At 43.9% G+C, this 20,410-nt stretch overlaps 1 protein-coding gene across 1 annotated transcript in view; it reads left to right on the top strand.

The window, feature by feature from the left end:
- Positions 1-256: 256 nt before the first annotated feature.
- The window catches only part of KIT (KIT proto-oncogene, receptor tyrosine kinase), a 55,272-nt gene continuing 35,118 nt past the window's right edge, over positions 257-20,410 (top strand). The window contains exons 1-2 of the mRNA XM_033060819.1: positions 257-366; positions 18,142-18,369. Of these exons, the coding sequence (XP_032916710.1) occupies positions 297-366; positions 18,142-18,369 (298 nt within the window). The 5' untranslated portion in view covers positions 257-296. The remainder of the gene's footprint in view (positions 367-18,141; positions 18,370-20,410) is intronic.

Raw genomic sequence — 20,410 nt, 5'->3', positions numbered from 1 at the left:
GCAGAACGCTGCCCGTGAGGAGGGCGAGCTCTCCTCCACGACAGCACTGTGCGCGCGTTCAGCCCCCAGGCTCTGTCCTTTTTCCTTCAATCGCTCTGTTCGGGGGCCCTGTGGCGAGCCCACCGCGGAGCGCCGCCGTTCCCGGGGGGCGGGGGAGCTCCTCACCTGCGCCCATCCCCGCGGCGGCGGGGCGGGGGCGCGGCGCGGGCGCGGGGCGGGGCCGGCTCTACTCCGCTCGCTCCCGCGGGGGCTCGGGCATCTCCGCGCCGGGCGCTGCGAGCGGCGGCCGCGCCGGGATGGAGGGCGCGATCCTCGCCCGGGTCCTGGCGCACACCGTGCTACTGCTGCTGAGCCTCTTCCCCGCAGGTGGGAGCCGCGGGCGCGGGCGGACGCGGAGCCCCGCGGGGCCGGGGTCGGCACGGGCGGCGGCGGGGAAAACTTCGGCGCTAGCGGCTCCTTCCACGGGGCAGCGCCGCGCCAGGAGTCGGGCGGCAGCCCGCGGTGCGCCCGGCATCGCCCCGCGCTGCCCTTGCGGGACGCCCCGGCGGGGAAATAAAGTCCTTTGTTTGCCGTGCGCGGCTATCCGGGGCTGGGGAGAGGGGCCGTCAGGGAACCCCGCCACCCCCCTCCACCTCCCCGGCCGGGCTGTTTTGACAATAAACTCTGCGGGGATCGGTACAAAATGTCCCCGCGCTTAAGTGCTCGTTGAACAATGGGCAGGAACGACCGCCGGTGTCAGGTGTGCAGCGCTGTGCAGCGGGTGCAGCCGCCCCGGGCGGGCGGGCGGGCTCGGTGCCCTCGCTGGGCTCGGTGCCCGCTCGGGCCGGTGCCCCGGGTGCGGGGCTCGCCGCGGGACGGGGCATCAGGGCTGCTCTGCTCCCGCACTGACGGACCTTCGCGGTGAAGAGGAGGGCGGTGTGTCCTTTTCAGTACTTCGGGGGGGTTACCTGGTGCTAAAACTTAGGTGTGTTGTAGGTTCCATTTCACTCCTTTCTAAAAAGGAATGTGCTTGACCTCACAGCCCTGGAGCAGAGGTCTAATGGTTTTAAATACTGCATCTGGCTGCAGAGCTGGGCAACTTCGCACATGGCTTTCAGAGCCGCCGTGCATCTCCTTGCACGGTTTGTAGGCTTAGGAGGCGTTTGGCGGTGTCCAGCAGAAGGTGCTGGAAGGAGGTCGCTGCGAGACCTGGGGAACAATTTGGCCCTGGGCACTGAAGTCTGAAAGAAGATAACGTGAAAGGTTCTGTCGCTGCTTATCTGAGAACGAGCCAAGGATCCAGGGAAGCGATGCACAGCGATAGGTGCTTAACGTCTGCTGCCACCACCAGAGCGGAGCCCGGCAGAGCACCCTGAGTGACACGGACGGGGATCTGCCCGTGGGAGCAAACACCACTAAAACACCAGAAACCAACAACAGTGGCAATTTACACTTCTTCATTGTAAAACACTTTAGGATGCGTTTTATGGTTTGGGTAACTTTTTGTGTTTGCTGCCTTTTATTTATTTGTTGTCTGAGTAAGTGTGGTATCTGGCAATTTGGGCTTTCCTATTTAGATATACTCACATAAGGCTGCAAAATGCTGTGGCCGCAGGACTGGAAAAGTCTCCTACCAATGAGTTATTCCTAGAAAGAAATTTTTAAAATGTTGAAATGATTAATAGCTGCCAACTTTCTTTACTTCATGTATTTCTTGCCTGCACTTTTAGGTAATCTTTCATCATATAGTTAGACTGTCCTTAAGGAAAGCTTGGGAAACAGGTCACACTGGCAGCATGTCCTGGAAGACAGAGGTGCAGTTTCCAGAGTACTGGAGAAGCAAGGAGGGAACCTTTCTTATGAACCTTCTTCACCTTCTTGGTTTTTACACTTACTTGTGGGAGACTTCAGGGACACATCAGACAAAAACTTGTGTGAACAAAAAACACACCATGTTGTAAGAAATAACTTGCTGCTGCAAAAGACAGCCGTCCTTGGGTGTGTGTGTGCATCATCTGTGTATCACACAGATGTGGGAGTATTCTGGGCTAGTTTTGTGGTGCTGGGGGAGGTATCAGCGTGGTGGTTCAAGTCCTGGCAGCGGCACAGGAACATCCCAAGTGACAGGCAGGACAGAGCTGACGTGCTGTTGTGGATTGCGTTGCTCCAGAGCTGGTTTGACGCTGTGCTACTTTTGGTTTTGCCTCAGTGTATACACTTGGCTGGGATGATCTTCCACAGTCCTTGTTGAGACCTATCCTGTTTATCAGTATACAGATTTATAATAAGTATCTTTTTTTGGCTGCTGTCAAGAGCTTCTTCCTTTGGTTGCATCCAGGGAAGGAGGATGTAGAAAACAGCTTAATGTAGCTTCTCAAAGGGTGAACCATTCATCTTTTCTGTCCATAGTCCCTTCCTACTTTTTGTTTTTCTTGCAAACTAACATGCTTCCATACTTCCTTCCATTTGGGACTTGCCTTGTCCTCAATTTGATGCAATATTCTGGAATGACCTTTTCTCTCTGCTTCTCCTGTTCTCCCTCAAGGCTCACTTTGTCCCCCATCAGCCAGTACTCTGCCAGAGTCTCTTGCATTTCCCTCCTGTGGTCATGGAAGACTGGACATGGATCCTTTCAGCATCCATCCATCAATGCAAACCCTTTTTTCCCCCCCTAATCAGCTACAGAGTAATGGGAGACTCTCCCTGTGCCGAGAGGGAAGAATGTCTGTTTTCATGATTCCCTGCTACCTGTCAGCCATGAGGGAGGAAGCTTGAAAGGAGGAAGATTGAATTTGATGAGGATTCTGATTGCTGTCATTCAGTCACTGCCTTGACCCCCCTCAAGCCATCTCAGTATCCTGCCCTCCCTACTCCCATTTCCATCTCTGCTCTCTCCTTCCCCTTTCCTCCCTCCCCCGTGGCAGTGCAGAGTCTCCTGTGCAGAAATGTGGCCTAAGGCCACTGCCAGAAGCAGAATGGAAATGTCAAAGATTGCTCAATATTCAGCTCTTTTTCCTCGCGCTGCCACTGGGAACCCTCTCCCTGCAAGTGTGTAAGTGGTTTCTGTTCAGGCTTTATAATAAAGAATGTGACAAATTTGGCAAGAAGTGAGACTCCCATTTACATCCTGTTTAAATGCCATTCATAGAGACTGAAGGCATTTCCATGTGCTTATTTTGCCAGAGAGAGCCTCTTGTCAACAGATGACTGCAGCTGTATTACTGTTGGATTGTATTGGCTCTCTGTGGGTTTTCCATCTCTCTTCAGCTCTCCCAGTGATTGTCCAAACAGTAATGCTTCTTTGCAGGTGCCTGAATTAAGCAAAGGATCCTGAGTCGCCTCCAGAAAGGACATGCTCACCAGGATACAGGTGGAATTGGAAGGGATATGTCTTTAGCACATGTAAACATGAGCTAGGACAGGTCTAGGGAGACACATCTGAGTCATACTCCAGTCAGTAGGAGGCTCTCCTAGTGAAGCTGGTCCTTTTCACTCTCTGGTTTCTTCTGAGAGACTAATGGTATCTCTACAGTATTTGGATTTCTGTCTGAACTATAATTTGTTGTTACTGCAAGCTATTAGAATGGTTTTTAAGGCATATGTGGAGGTGCAAAACTAAATACCAAATACTAGGCATTTGTAGTTTGAATGAAAACTGCTTTCTTGTCTGAACAGTAAACAGTCTGATGGAATCTGAAGGTAAGGAGCAACAGATTCTGGATAAAACAAGAACCACACAGCATCAAAGAGTTTCAACAACATATATGTTTATCTACAATACACAATGACTGATATAATCTCATATCAGTCTTGTAGAAGAGAGGCAGTAATTGCTCAAGGTTAAGCCACTTTTCAGCTTTTTTTTCTGTCCACCACGATGAATGCCATTGCAGAGATCAAGTGTTGCACATTGTCTTGCTCTATGGATGTGACACATAATTTTACAGATGTTGTTTTCTTTTTCATCTAGTACAAACATCTTCCAGGATTTTGACTCATTTCCTTAAGTCTCTTTCAGCTGTTCAGAGAATGGCTAGAGGAAATGAGGTCTGATATCCTAATGCATTGCATTTACTGTAAGTACCCTCTCACTTTAAACGCAAAACTTTACCTTTTTAAAATTTCTGAACGCCTTTCTGACTGTTCCCGTGCACAAGAAACAATTTGCAGATGTTTCTGTCCCTTAGAAACTCAGCTTCCCTGGTTGGGGCTTCTCAGCTGTACAGAGTTCATTGTAACTTTAGACTGGAGTGAAGAGCTGATGCTGCGGTGTCAAAGGAAAGTGTGTTGCACCTTTTGGTCATTTATTTGTAAAAATCTGAAGAGAATGCACACAGAAATTAGGAGACCTTGACATAAAATGAATTTTAAAATTACTAATATTCTTCTATATTACTGCATTCTGTAGTATAGTGCTTGGTTTTTTCAGTGATTTTTGGGAAACTTGAAGTATTTTTTCCCCAGTAGGACCCTGTTTGACAATGAATCCTGCAGTCATAAATGAACGTAATTTTTTTGGCTGGCTGCCAAGCCTGATGACAACTGAAGTGTGTTGTTTGTCCACTGGCCAAGATTGCTGCCGTTAGTGATAAAAGCATAAGGAGAGTGTAAACATCTGTGTTTGAGGGGAGAATGTGACTCCTGTTTTCTAGGGGATACCAATTAGAAAGCTCAGTAAATGTTATTCTCTCAGTGGATTTCCTCTTGGGGATTATATTGATTTATTCTGAAAACACAGGTTTTCAGATTTAATGGATTTTTAATGATATTTTTCATGTTGCAATTTTTTTCTTTTTTTTACAGCACGTAAGACTCTTGACTTTAACAGCAAAGAGGCATTTAAATAACAGAAAAGTTTCTAATGTTTCTACCATGCTATGCAGCTTCTGGGCTGCTCCATAGGGATAATTTCTGGAAATTGAACTAAAATGAAGCATCACTGGGTAGCATTAGGAGCTACAGGGTTTTTTGTCACTGGGGTGGCTGACTGCATTAAATGTCTGTAGTTTTAAATGTCATCTTGGCAGTTGAATCCGTCATCACATAACACAGTCAGATATCTGATACAGAGAATTCTCTGGTCAGCTAGGCACTGGCAGTTGTAAATCTAAGTGATAAAGAGGATGCACGGGCTGATTTAAGTTAAGAAGAGATGAAAACTGTAGCAGGCAAGTGTGAAAATCAGAGAGCTGCATCTCTTACAGGTTCTTTAGAAGCATGGCAAATGCCAGGTTAGTCCTACATCTCCTGTCTTTTCCTATCAGTCGTTGTGTTAAGCTGGGCAGTGCTCCCCTGCTCCTGCTGGCTGACATGCTCCTCAGGAGGGACCAGAGGACTGGAGCAAGTCTCCTGTGAAGACAGGCTGAGGGAGCTGGGATTGTTCAGTCTGGAGAAGAGAAGGCTGGAGTGGATTTGTTTTACAGAAAGGCATTGTGCAAAAGCCACACAGGAAAAAGAAACCAAGCTTGTTGGTTATAACCTGTCATTCAGAGCTTGCATGCTTTGAAGGGGTGGAAAATCCCAGTGAGCTGTGTAATAGAAATGTTTTGGGTGTTCACATACCTAGGCCATTCAGAACTAACTAGATTCCTGCTGACAGGTATCATGAGATTTAAAACTTGCACTTGGCTCTTACTTAATCTGTTTTTTGTTCAGGAGTTAATGGCTGCACTGGTTGTCACATGTTGAAGTTTTTGTCTTCAGGCCTCAGGACTGAAGGAAACGTCATTCTTTGCTGAATGAAATCTGACTTTTTCATGCATTCATCCTCTTCCTGCAGCTGGGTTTCTAAGGGACACAGCAAATTTTAGGAAGCTCCCATAGAACTCTAAGGCTGGAGGAGACCTGCAGAGATCTGGTCTATCCCCAGCTCTTCCATGTAGTCAGATGGAGCAGATCTCCTCACACAGACTTTTGTTCTAACCTGCTCTAAGGCAGATTTGTGCTTCGGAGTCTTACCACCTGTTTTTTCCTGTAAATAGTTATTAAAGGTCAAAAGCTTCTTCTGATACCTAATCTCCCTTGCTGTTTGCTTAATTCCATCCTTTTATTCTCCTGGTCTTTTGGGTATAATGAACTACTATACTACTACATCACCATTCTTTTTATAATAATATTTTACACATGGACAATAGAAACCCTTCAGCTTCTCTTATCTATGATAAAACTTGTCCAACATTTTCTTTTGGAGTGTCTTCTGTAACTCCTCCTCGTGCTCTTCTCAACCCTCTCAGACTTGTTTGCATTTCCTCCAGATAGGATGTGTAAAATTGACATCTGACTGCAGATGAGAAGTGCAGGTTCAATAAAATGGTTACCTCCTCCTGTACTATGTGCTTCAGTTTGATTTCAAAGCATTGTAAATCTGATTTTAATCACGATTTAAATCGGCCAACAGTAAGCCTCATTTTAACTGTTTTGCATTTGTACTTAATCATTTTGCAAAGAAAGGTTTAACCTCTTTTATTACCATTGAGATAGAGTTTTAATTAAATATAGCCTTTGCAGTTAATGTTATACTTACTTTGATTAATCACTGTGCCTGTATTTAAGCAATTATGTAGCTTGTTATATATACACTGATCCTGATTCTTCATGTGTGTTTTACTATGAAAATAGAAAATGTTGACACTTCTTGTATTAAGATAATTGATTTTTACTGATGATTTGCATCGATTATAATGAAGGAAACAAGAATTCTGAAATGTTCTTCCGTTAGATAAAAAATAGCACCACATAGAAGCCAGCCAATTCAGAAGAAAAAACTCATTGAGAAATGTTTTGAAATAAAGAATTGATGCCTGAAAGGCCTATCTGTAGTCAAAACTGGTGGCTTCTAATCACTATGCTGCAAAAATTTTAGCATTAGTCCATGTCATTCTCTCCTTATTCTTGGAATAGCAATGGAAAGAAACATTCATGTTTTTCTTCGGCTCCAGATCAGTAGCTCTTCTTTGAACGGACTAATTGCTTAATTGAGTTATACTGAATGAGTTGAAATAAAGAAAATATTTTCTCTGCACCTGCTAGAAAACTCCAGATGCCAAAGGCTGGTTTATTGCTGCAGCACAACCTGCCTAAAGGTGCTCAGGGACTGACTTTGATGAATCCAGTAGTTATCTTCAAAATGTTGACAGCAAATGTACAGCTTGAATAAATTTTTGCTTTTATTTTTTTAATGATTAGAGGAGCTGTAAGTTTAAATTTACATTGTTGCATTTTCAAAATCACTTTTGAATATTTTTACCTTTTAAAAGGAAAATGTGCATTATAAAAAAGCTGTGGTTTTACTTTTCATGTAATGTTAAATTAAATATGCAGCTTAATAGAATATTTTTACCTGAAATGGTTCTGTTAGTATGCCTTATATACAAATCTATGCTAGGACCTGATCCTGAGGCGTTCATTTTCTGCTGCTCAGTAGCTGGCTGATTCTCCTCTGCATTTTTGATGCTGGTTTGCTATTGTCTATGTCATGGAAGTGCTTTCTATGCCTGGATGAGCATAACTTGTGTACTTTGAAAAGAAATCATGTTATCTTCCACAAAATAAAAGCTTCCTCCCAGTAGTGTTCATTTTAACACAAGCTATAAAAAAGTTTCCTATTCCATAGCATGTCTGACTTCCAGGTATTATACGTAAAATTGCTGACTTTGCAGTAGAGTTAATGTTATCATACCTAGGATTTGAGGTATGCAGCACAATAAAAGAGGTCAAATGGAAGGAGCAGAAGTAAGACCTGTGTTTCTGCTCTCCTCCTATAAGCTAGATATAGTCAGAAGTGATGCTGAAATGGGATTCCCTGTTTAAGCAGGCACTCACATTAAGTTGTCCTCTGTGTATCTCTCCTGGAGCAGGAAGGAGGACTGCTTTTCAGCAAACAGCTACGTATATATGTGCAATTTCTGATAAGGCATATAAGTAGACTAGAAAATAAAGTAAAATTTAAAAATAAAACCTGCAAGTCAGACTTCTGTGATACTGGAGATGAAGTTCAACAGCCGAGTTATTTATCTCATTGGCAGAAGACTGAGGAAATGAAGCTGAATTGTCAGAAATATGTCCAGGTCTCTGTATTCAAAGCACTTCTGTCTAAGACAACATCAGTGACAGATGTTGCTGGGTGTTGGTGTGATTGTCTGAGGTGACATTTTTCACCTGAGTGTGTTCTGAAAAATGTGCCAACGACTCCCCCAGAAACTGCCCTAGTCATAGTTTGAGGAGGCATATGCAAGGATATTTACCTAATAGACTGGATGCCTCACTAAAAAAACGACTTACTAGATTTGATGATGTATTTAAAACAACGCTTTTGCAAGAATTTTTGCCAACATCTTAAGAGCAAAGTTGAAATGTTATTCAGACAAAGGAAATCTAACATCTTGGAGGCTTATTAAAAATCTCTGAATAGATGGATGTGGAAAAATGTGGAAATATCCTAAAACCTGCCTCTTAAATGGATCCTGTGCCATGTGCCTGCATGACATGATGCAATGACTTGTATTTTGGTAACACAACTATATAAATATCTTATTACTAAACCCAGAATTTTTCTCATTAATCTGTTAGTTCTTTCTGTGAAGGAAAAGAGAGTGCAAAATATTATGGATATAAAAGATAGCTGTATCTTTTCTGCAAAATGTGGTGAACATGTTAATCTGAAAGTCTTGTTTATTGCTATAATCTTCTAGGAAAATGTACTGAACTAAATATCTAGAGAAAGTCAAAAGCAGTGTTCCTCTTTGTGGTATTTAATGTGGTCCATCATACAAGCAGTGATAACATAATTATGCAATTATTGGTATATTTTCCCCTCTGGAGGCCTTATGTAGATGATTACCAGTGCACCTTTTAATGAAATTGCGACTATTTGATAAAATTACTGCCAAGACTTGAAATAATTAGAATTCGCATTGCCAAAAGTCTTACATCTCCTTCCTCAGTTGAGCCCTTTCCAAATAGGCATTAATTCAGATTGCAAAACGATTTACTGTTCTCCAGTTTTCTCATTTCTCTTCATTAAAATTACCTTTTCACTGCATTTCAGAAAATATGCTTTCAAGCCTCTGTTGCTCATTACAAGGAACATTCGTTCAAAATGGAAGTTGAAAGACACTGCACCTTTTAATGTAAATGTCAGCAAAGAGAAGTGAGAAGAAAGAGCCATTAAAGGAATAGATGGAATGCATGACAGCTGAATATGAATACACTATGCATTAGTGTGCTTTTTCATTCCTTCGAATCATTCTCCATACTTACTTCATAATTTGTTTATTTATGTGTCTTACAGTTGACAAAACTAACTGTGGGGACAGCTGGTTAATAAGTAATTTTGGAAATTACAGGGAAGAAGGCAGTAATTCAGTAAGAGTAAGGATCAGTCTAAATGTATAAATCTCCATACTGACAAATGCTGTGGCATACAGTTGCTCTTTTTTTGCAAATCTACTTGTGTGTGTACATACGTACATATTTAGCTGTACTCTGCATTTCTCTTTGAGTAAGAATTACCAGGTAGTTGTAAGCACAGGCTATTCTAGTTAAAAATAAAAACAAAACACAACAACCTGGCAGGTCAGTCATGCACTGGGTTTGGTTTTATTCATTAATACATTGCCTGTAGATTCCTTCCATGGTGGAAGTATAGGAGATTTAGGTGTAAGAGACATCGTGCATCAATGTAATATAATGGAATGAATGAATCACCTCGTGTAGGCTGTCACACCTAGTGCTTCAAGATAAGTGACTGGGCTACTGTAGTGCACATGGTGCTCCTTCAAAAAAACAAACCCTGAAACAACAGGAAAAAGCCCCAAAGCTGTGACTTCTCAAAAAAGGAGGATTCAGGGAGGTACCATACTCAGCCTTGGAAGGAAACATGGTGTTTGATCCTGCTGTAGCCAATTAGTATGTGTGCTAAACTAGAATTATATTCAGCTACATGTCTGCCTTTGACAAATGGCTCTATTTGCAGAGAGGGATGCCTGTCAGAAAGGGCAAGCTGCTCAGCAGGCAGGAGCAATAGCCTGTTTGCATGGCTGGATTTTCCTCACCCCAGCAGGGGAAGTAAAGCCAGTGGGGAAGAGGAAGGTGTGTCTGTGTCTCTGGAAAGTGCATTGCTTCCCCCAGCTCCTGGCCTGGAGGGAGTGTTGCGCTTGTGTGTGTAGGGCAGCTCTCGCACGGTTGTGGAGGTCATGTGCAGAATCTGCTCTACTAAGCCTCCTCTGAAGTACTGAAGCAAAGTGCTGTTAGCTACATTCACTAATGGGTGTGACAAGACCCGCTGCAGGAGGATCCCACAAGCCCGGGGTTGTCCCAGGTGCTCATGGTTATCCTGCCTGAAGAATCTGTGAATGTTTATCTTGGACAGTGGGATGTACAGGGTCTATAAAGCTGGCTGAATTTGTCTTCTTGCTACCTGTGTCTGATACTGGCTCTTCCTGATTCACCACATCTTGTTCTGAGGGGTGCATGACCTCTCTCCAGGTGTAGCTGGGTGTCCCTTCAGTCTCCTGAGCTCTTTTCTCTGCAGTGGTAAGCACCAAGTGTCCCTTCCTTGTTCTGTGAAGTGCCCTGCCGGGACATGAGGTGTGTTGTGAGGCAGGTCCATGTAGGGGCAACCCCAGACTGTGGAGCTGAAGGGTTACCATGGGACTGCACTGAAAAGGGGGGTGCCTCACAGCCTCTGTAGTTCCCCCTGCCTCCACAGATGATAAAGACAACCTTTGTTCCAACCTCCTGCCACTTCCTCTCTTGGGTTTGCCATGAGTGGGAATCAGCTGGCTGGTTCCACACTTGCTCTTTGTGTGGGAGATCTTCCTTTCTCCTTGATGCTGTTTGCAGATGGAGTCAGCTTGGCTGTGCCTTTGAGGGCTGTGTTGGTGAGCTCCTGCCCTCCCGCTCTCCACAGTGCCCTTCCTCTGCCCCTTCCCTTTTGGGGTGAGGGGCCAAGCGGGCTGGGGGAGGAGACAGGGATTGCCCTCATGCAGCTGGGTAAAAGTCAAAGCCCCCATTAATTCCCTACACTGGTCTTCTGCTTAGTAATATATAGCTTCCAAGAATCCAAAACTTCAGAGTGAGCACAAGGTCGCAAACTCTTTGTTTTCTCTTTTTGGAAAACACGGCATTGAGTCTGTTGGTCAGCAGATAGCACCGACCTCGGGAGATGGGTTAGACACAAACCGCTTCGTTCTGCAGGGGACTGTAATCAGCCTAGACTTAAGTATGTGTCCAGTGACAGATAATTTTTCAGTCTCTGAAAAGATACTGGGGCAGAGGAGAGGGGCCAGCAAGGATTTGTGTCATTCAGATATGCTGAGAGTCCATGACACTTGTAGGGACAATCATGTCTTGGGTATTTTTTGGTCTATGTCTTTGAGGAAGACGCTAGTGTGGGTGTCGATGCGGATGGTTTATTTTGCTAGCCACCTTCTCCCCCACAGCCTGAAATGGAATCTCATGTAGTTTTCAGATCAAATAATTTAAAACCAACATTTGCCATTGCTAAACTTTTCATCTAGCATAAGGGAGAGTGTCTGTTTAGTGAAGTGGAACAAAACAAGTAAGCATATGATAGCATCTCTCCTTTTAAAAATCTGATTTTATTCATCAGAGTAAATTCAAGTTGTTTCAGTGCAATTAACATGCAAGTTTGACACTTTATATTCTTCCTTGGGGCATGAAATGGCAGGACAAAGAAAATGTAATTGAAGGAATCTTACATTTTTGTCCATCATAGCATGTGTCAACTGTCATAGTGGCTTTAAAAAATAAGAGACAGAGTTGGAAAGGTGATATTCCTCAATTAGACCTGTGTGTAAACACTCTAGAGAGGATTGAGCAGGCTTCTGGCTAGGACCTCTGCACTTGTGTAAAAGCAATGGTTTTGCTTCTGCTCTTCTTTCAGACCTGCAGGGGATTTGTGTGTCTGAAAACATGTTCCAAAATGTTCCTTTTTTCCAGCAGTGCTGGGTATGCTGAAAGAGGATATTACTTCCCTGCAAGCCATGTCTTGCTGATATCCCTGGACCATGGCATCTACAGCAGTGCCCCTACTTTAACTGATAAAGCATATCTCTTATTTCTGCTCTCTTATGTTGTTGTAGATGAAAAACCACGGTGAGTGAGGTCTGTGTGATAGTCCTTGAAATGAAGCCAGTGCCCAGAATACATAGGCACTGAAAAAAAGAGTCTCTCCAATTGTATCCAATCCCCACAATCTTACACAAAAGTTGTGGACATTCTGTCACTTGAAGTTGAGCTTCTCTGTGCATTTATGATAGAAAAACGTTAACTGCTTTAGAAATCATGGTCAGGATCAGGTCATGGTCAGGTCGCTATTTTTGTTGTGCAGTGTTTGTACAGCTTAAATGATGATGACTCTGAAGGGGTTGGGCAGCTGCAAGGGCAGAAGCTCAGAAGAGCCTGCCATGCCCTTTCAGTGTGTCCCAGCCCTTGGGGAGGCAGGGTGAGGGATTTGCCCCTGCTGAGCAGCAGTGAACCTGTTGGCAGGGCGCTGCCAGTCCTGGCAGAGGCTGGTACTGGATGTGAGCAGGTTGTGACTGTGCTGTGAAACCACACTCTGCCACTGCCCTGGGAGATGTTTGACACAACTTGAAAGTGGAAGAGCGTGGGATAAGACACAAGGTTTTTTGTTTTATTTGTCTTTGGAAGCAATCTGTTGTGCTATAGAGCTGCCACAAACTTCTTGTTCCTTTTAATGTTTAGATAAGAGTTGAAAGAGGAAGCGGCCAGAGAGGGACTAACCTGTTGGCCTAAGGTTGTGCAGGAAGTCTGTGGCAGAGCTGGGAATAAAATTCACAGTGTTTGACTCTTCATCTTGTTCCATGGCAGTCCCACATCCTGTGTTTGCTTGGCAGCTGGATGTGCTTGTGAGCTTGATGTGGACTTGCACCTGATGTGCTCTTCCATGCTACAGCAGTGTTGTGCTGAGACTGAAAATCTCCAGCATTAACTGTATTTTTTTCCCAGAATGGTTCACTCCTTAGCCAGAGCTTTTGTTGTTTGCACATCCCTTAATTGTTACAGGAACATTCTGCTGTCCTTAATCATATCCCTGCAATTTGACCTGCATTTCCTATCAGTATTATCTACAGCTGTTTGATTTTCTAATTCCTCCATCCTGGTTTTCCAGATGTTCCTTCTGCATGTAGAATTCACAACTACTGTACTCCTCCTCTTTCCTCCCTCTCCCTTAATTTTAATTTTTTTTCCCAGTTACACAGCCTTGTTCTCAAGTGATCCCAGCATTGTAGTTTTTAACTCAAGTTTGTTATATTACATGGAGAAGTTAGGGTTGTGGAAGTGAAGCTCTTCAGCTGTAGGACTCTAATTTAGCACATCCAGTATAACTTGGACTGTCCAACTCTGAGCTTATTAGTTTTAGTTTTTTAAAATAATGTGACATATTTGCCATTATCAGTGTATTTTTGTTAACATGTTATAACTACACCCTCTTGTTGTTGAGGACAACTTGAGGACAACTCTAGAGGGTCATCCAGAATCCCAGTGTGATACTCTGGCTATGCAGTGTGTGAGGAATGCTGAATGTGTCACAGTGGGATCCACAATCTGTGATCAGCAGTGGGATCATCTGCCCCACTGGAGACCACAGGACCCATGTGGGCAGAAGACAGATTTGCTCTCTTCTCCTTGTCCTGAGTTGTTCGTGTGGTGGAGTGGGCCTTGCTGAGATGGGGACACTCAGCTGAATATTCAAGTAGTACTCCACCTCCTTTTCAAAGGTGTAAAGAGGTGCAGAGAGGGTGTCATGCCCAGGTGTGGGGTAGGTAACAAGTAAGGGTGCACACCCACACCTGGAAAACTTCAGTGGGGACACAGCAGTGGTTCCTGTGTCCCATTGTTCAGAGAGTTTACAGTCCGGCTAGTGGCTGGGAAAGCCATGATCCTGCCTGGGCTGAACACAGAGTTCTGGGAGGAGACAGCAGACACTGTATCCCGTGGGGCTTGACACTTGGACATCCCTTGCTATCTCCAGCATGTATACTGCCAACACAACTGATTCCTGAATTATGAGTCTTGTGTCATGGCTGTGATTACATGGCTGATGTTGCTGGAGTCCCCAAGAGCGACAGGGGGCCTGGAAAGAGCCCCATCACTCGGGTGCCATGCAAATGGAGCAGTCTCAGACATGAGTCTGAGAAAGGATGAGGAGAGAGCAGATGGACACATGCTGTGGGGATTAGTGCACCAGATTACGAGTTGTTAGTTAAACTCTCGGATTTCTGTCACTTAATTATTGCTCCAGAAAGAAGATACAAAGTCATTCTCATTTTTCTAAACACCATCTTAATTCTCTTTTTAAAGACAGATGATATTTTGGTGCATAATACGAAGCAGATCTAATAGTCATTGTGTTTACAACCGGTTGTCCCTGCACTGTCATAGTTTTTTTGAAGAGACATTTTCAGAAGGCAAGATAAAAAATAATTTTCTAAATTGTTTTGCTGAGAATTCATAGACGATGTAAAAGGAACCATAGCAAAATAATCTTGAAATGAGTGATGCTTCACCACATTGCGCTAGTTTCCTTATTTTTTTTTCCCAGCTCTACTGCATAATGTATTTCTTGTGCCTCTGGACAGGTCAGGCTCTGCTGTGTTGTTTACTGCCTTTAAAAACTTTCCAATAACTTGCTAGATAGTTCTGCTAGTAAGTGTTACAAAAACTTGAACTCCTAACAGGAACGGATAAGAGGAGAGCTAGGGGAAAGAGTAGGTAAGAGTCATAAACATTCCATGAAAATATGAAATTAGGTTTTTCTAATCTTTCTGGTGTTCTTTTTTTTTTTTTTTTTTTTAATCTGTACAGTCATGTGAGTTTATGTAGTGGATTAGTGGAACTCATGGAAAATTTCTGGTGATGCTGGAAAAACAGGCACTGGTGGACTTGTCTATTTGGTTTAGCACATGTAAATCTTCACTGGAGGGAGATGGGGACAGAACAAGGCTTCCTCCAAAACCCAGACCACAAAGTAATGAGTCTCTGCAGGTGGTCTGACCATCCTTGGCTTCCTACTCTGTGGTGGATTTGTCAGGAAGAGGAGCAGTTACCTGACCTGGTCTTAATCCATTATATACCTTAAGAATGACTAAAGCTGTGAGATGAGTGAATTAAGTCTGGAGTGTATAACCTCATCCCAAGTAATTATCCGGTTGTTTTTCCTGAACGTCTGTTGTTATCTGTGTGGGTAGGGAAATTCAGCCTCTGAATGGAGCTGCGGAGTGAGTTTTTGCATGCAGGTGGTGCTGGGTTTTGAGAAGTGTTGCCCCCGTCTCAGGCGTGGCTATTCACGTCCAGTCCAGCTGTACAAAGCTATGCTGTGCATCAGAGGGACATGGGGTATCTGTAGGACTATTGAGCTTCATAAGGGGAAGGGTTTGTTACTGCAGAACCTGTCAGCATTTACACACAACACAGTGATATGTATGGTTTGACCAATCCTTCCTCAGGTAGCAGGTCAATTATGACATTAATCTTTACACTGCTACCTCTAAGGTGTCCCTTTTCCTCTGCAAATCTGTTGATGATACCCTACACTTGACCTTCCCACAGCCCTGTGCCCTAGGTTGGGTGCTAAGGTGGGTTTGGGAAGGAGGAGAAGCCTGGTGTCTGTCCCCAGGACTGTGCAGGTTTTGTCTGGGCAGTTTGGAGCCTGTGCTTACCTGTGTGTCATTATTGGTAACTAGCCAGGAGGGAAGTGGAGGGAGCAGTTCAGCAAGCCAGGCTGGCTTGGCATTTCCTCAGGGCCAAGTAAATGAGTGTGTTCTCCATGTAGCTCTGGACACGGGGAACGAAGCAGCTCTGGCTGCAGCTGAGGCTGCTGCCGAAAGAGGGGGAGCACAGCTCGGGCCAGCAGGCTGGTGTGCTCATCCATCCCTGCTGCCTGCATCGCGCCAGGGCTGGGGAGCTGAGGCCAGGCCATGGCAGCACCTTGTGCTGGGGAAGGAGGGCTGTCCTGTGGCCCTGTGGTGAGGGCACACGCTGGGGTTTGCTCATGGCAGGCTCTCTGGGACCTTGCTGGCTGCAGACATGGAGTGATGCCAGTGAATGTTTTCCACATCTTCTGCTTTCTCAATCCTCCCTGACTCGTCTGTTAAGCTAGTGCCAGCACAGCTATACCACACCACACTTTCGCTGTTTTATGCACCTCAAGTAATTTTGTCATTTGAAGTGCCCTGTGGTCTTGTGGGAAGCAGCAGAGAAGTGTTCCACAGAGGTGCCCATGAAGGACCTGCATGGTTGTTCTGGAGCCCTTTTCAGAGGTCTTTGCCCTCTGTCTTCTCACATGCCAAGAGTTCCTGCCTCTGATCTGAAGGGTTTGAAAATTAGAGGTCTTCTGTCAGACACGTCTTTGCCCACGGCAGATAATTTTTCCAACTTTCCTCTTTACCATGGCACTGCTGACTGGGACTTGTTCTTCTGAGACCTTGGACGTTCATTCTTCTTGTTTGAGCTATTGTACCACAACTCAGACACTGCACTTTGAGGTAGCAGATTTGAAATTAACAGGTTTTTTTTCTGCCTTTTTCTGGCAATTTTTATTTCTAGGATGGTTGGTTATGCATTTCTGTCATGGAAGCATGTATGCAGGATTAGTGGACCTCATCTGGAAAATTGCTTGGTGACACTGGAAGAATGAGTGCCAGTTGAGTTTAACACTGGCAAATTATAATTCCAAGGGGAGGGCTCCTTTTAGACTACAAACAAACAAAGTAATTAGTCTCTGCAGGTGGTCTGACCATCCTTGGCTTCCTACTCTGTGGTGGATTTGTCAGGAAGAGGAGCAGTTACCTGACCTGGTCTTAATCCATTATATACCTTAAGAATGACTAAAGCTGTGAGATGAGTGAATTAAGTCTGGAGTGTATAACCTCATCCCAAGTAATTATCCGGTTGTTTTTCCTGAACGTCTGTTGTTATCTGTGTGGGTAGGGAAATTCAGCCTCTGAATGGAGCTGCAGAGTGTGTTTTTGCATACAAGTAGTATTTTCTCTGTCATGACTCTACTACTACACACGGGTGTTGTACAGTCTTGTACAACTGTGTGACATGAGCAAAGAGCACAGTTACTGTAAGCTAAGGATTACTCGAACCACTGAACACCCACTCTGAAAGGGGTAAGGTTGTTACTGCAAGATCACCTCAATATTTGCATATGTTCTTCTGATGTTCAAGTAGGTCTGAAACAGTGAATATTTCTCTGGATTTTTGACTCTGAACTCCATTTTTGCAGGCTCACTATGACTTTCAAATCATGGGTATGCTAACTCAGCAATCCCCTGATGGGCTTGCCCTAACGGTAGAGCCAAGGAAGCCTGAATGTGCACCTTTCTCTGTGTAGACAGTTGGGATGTGGTTGGGAACTGTGAACTGGAGCTGTTAGTTTTACAGAGAAATTATTTTGTGAGAACATTGTGTTTGGGTGTGTTCTGTGACAAAGAAGCTAAATGGTCAATTAGAGCAGCTTTGGTGTCTGGGAGGTTGGTGCCCCCGTGAAACTAATTTGGTAGCATTAGGGTGGAAACTTGAATATTTTGCATGGTTTTTTTTTAATGTAAGAAATGTTGAATTGGCACTTCAGGTAAAAAAACAAGCAAGTATGGAAAGCATATACTGATACCTTCATTTAACTGGACACTTCTAATTCAAGAGTATGACTAGAGCATCTGAATACATGAGAGAGCAGTTATAAAAAGATAACTGTTGAGCAAGGAAACTTTAGTTCTTGGCAACATACTGAGTAAATGACAAAGAATGATTAAAAGTGCTGCCATGTAGGATCAGGCTCATATGTTCTTGAATTTAATTTTTAAATAGCTTGAGTCTGTTCCCATTCAAAAGCCAAAACATTGCAGAAAGTGGTGCATCTGAAACTTTAGTTTCAAAAGGTTTTTTAGAGGCCAGTTTCCACCTGCACTGGTTATTCTCTATTTGTGTCAAAGGTATTAAAAGACGAAAAGTGTCTGTAGAATTGCACAGTGCCACTGCAGCTTAGTATTTTAAAGAAAGAAGTCCCACAATATTAGTTGCACATATACAGCTATAAAATAATAATTTTGCTGCAAAAAAAAGAGAGTGTTCTATTGACAGACATTCTGTTTTGTGCTTTTTTTTTCCCAGGTGGTGCACTGTCCGATGTCGTTGTGAATAAAGGGGAGGAATTAAGGCTGACGTGCAATGAGGAGGGACCTGTGACTTGGAACTTCCAGAGCTCGGACCCATCGACAAAAGCAAGGAGTTCCAATAACAAAGAGTGGTACACCAAAAGTGCAACAGTCAAAGACATAGGCAGATACACATGCCGAAGCAAAGGGAGTATTGTCTCCTCTTATTATGTTTTTGTTAAAGGTAAATATCAGTGAAGGGATTATTTTTGCTTCCCCCCGCTCCCCATCTCCACTCCCACAATAATAGGGCAATAAATGTTGGAGGACGGAATGAATTTGAAGTACAGGGAGAGAACACAGTCTGGTAGAAGAAATCTTCTTCCCTGTCCAGTAGGAAGAAACCTCATTGTCTGCTTTGCTTGCAATGGCCTTTGTCAGCAGCACAAAATTCTGGATGAGTTCCTCTTTACATCCCCCTTCATTTTGTGTTGAAGTTTATCCAAACTCCCTTTCTAGATGCTACCTAAGTGACCTGATTCTGTTGTATGAGTCAGTTATACAGTGAAGAAGCAAGAAATATGCAGAAATGTCTTTTTAATTCTATGCTATCCATCAGTATGGAGTCATGTAAAGTTTGGTCCCAAGCATTTAATTTACCGAGGCAGTCAGCCTAAAGGATTTGGTCTTTTGAGACTGTGCTCCCAGGCCTAAGCCAGCAGACAGTGATGATTCCTTTGCCTTCAGCTTCTCATCTACCTTGTGACTGATCAGAAATGTCTCAGACTGGAAAAAATGTGCTTCTGCTCTGACACATTTCTCAATCCTTTATTACTCTTCTTTGTGCAGTGTTTTCTTCAGATTTCTTCTCTGCTGATGTATGTCTACATCAGCTGCCCCCAAGCTCACAGTTTACCATGCCTGGCATTCCATTTACTTTCTGAGGAAAATGGTTATTTTGCTTCTCCTCCACATAGCTCTGTTGATGGAAAAAGAAGTCCAATAGCCTCCACTTTCTTAAGATGACATTCCTTGACCAACAGGGGCTGTCTCAAAGAGCCCCCTGAGAACCCTGCTAGTCCTTTGAGGATTACTGCAGGGCTGTTCTCCAAGACAGGGAGATACCAGCACAGCAAAGCACAACACAGCAAACGTTATTTTCTTGAGGGAAGATACCTGGCATAGTGGCCACACAATTTAAAGAGTGCTCCTTTGACTGCTCCCGAGTTCTCCAAATAGCCATGCAACTACCATGGATAAGTTGTCTTGACTTTCTGTTTTTCTCTGAGACTTATACTAATGGAAATCTGACCTGTATTTTACCTGTATGCAGTAAACAATCTTGACTTTACCTGCCATGATTTTTTTCCTGAAGGTCATGGTCATTATTCCAGACAACTATGATCATAGAGATGTTTTTGCCTTCAATTACATGAGTGACTCCTTCACCTCAGGATAGCAGACAACTTTCCTGAGCATGCTTACCAAAGCATCAGGAAAGTTATGTGGCCTCATGCAACACTTTATTATCTTTTTTGTCTCAGTTGTGTGAAAAATGGGCAACCTTAACTTTGACAAGTTCCTGGCAGTGAAATAAGTATGTTTGTGAGGTGGACCATCATTTTGCATCAGGCTTGGTTTAATGACATCTTACATCACCTGTAAAATGCTGCCATGTGCTCTGTTGCTTATGTGGTTGCCACAAACATGCCATTATACTTTTCTGCTTCTAAAGGTGGGAGTGAAGAGAGAACAGGACCAAGAAACTTGATCCTGCATAGTGACACCTAGAATGGTGGCATCTGTTGAGATCTTGTGCTCTTCTGAACCTACTAAATCCAAATTTTTCTGTGTTTCTGTGACCAAGAATGACACAGTATTGACAGACTGTGGATGTGTACCTGCTTCACCTTCCTGTTTTGGCAGAAAGTACTTGTGTTGTATCTGTAAAAGCATTTTTTCCTGATTCAAGCAAGCCTCGTTCAGACTCCTGCATACGAGAGAAAAATCTCTTGATTTTGGTCCTAAGTCTACTCAGATGGAAGCACCGATAAACTCTACCATATCTTATGTTGGAAACCTGTTGGAAACCTGCAGTATGCCCAAAAGGCAAGTGCAGTGCAAGATGTCCATGGGGCAGAAGGCCATGGAAAGAAGAACATGATCATGAGCAGCCTTGTTTGTGTCTGGATTCTCTATAGGAAGTTCTTTCGTGTCTTCTGACTGTGCTATTCCCTGTGTTTTTTGGGTTTTTTTGGTTGCAGGGAGCCATACCTTCTGCCTAA

This window comes from Catharus ustulatus, chromosome 5 (assembly GCF_009819885.2).
Source record: "Catharus ustulatus isolate bCatUst1 chromosome 5, bCatUst1.pri.v2, whole genome shotgun sequence".
In the NCBI taxonomy this organism is placed as follows: domain Eukaryota; kingdom Metazoa; phylum Chordata; class Aves; order Passeriformes; family Turdidae; genus Catharus; species Catharus ustulatus.
The sequence above is the reverse complement of the archived record's forward strand: the minus strand, read 5'-3'. Positions and strand labels throughout refer to the sequence as shown.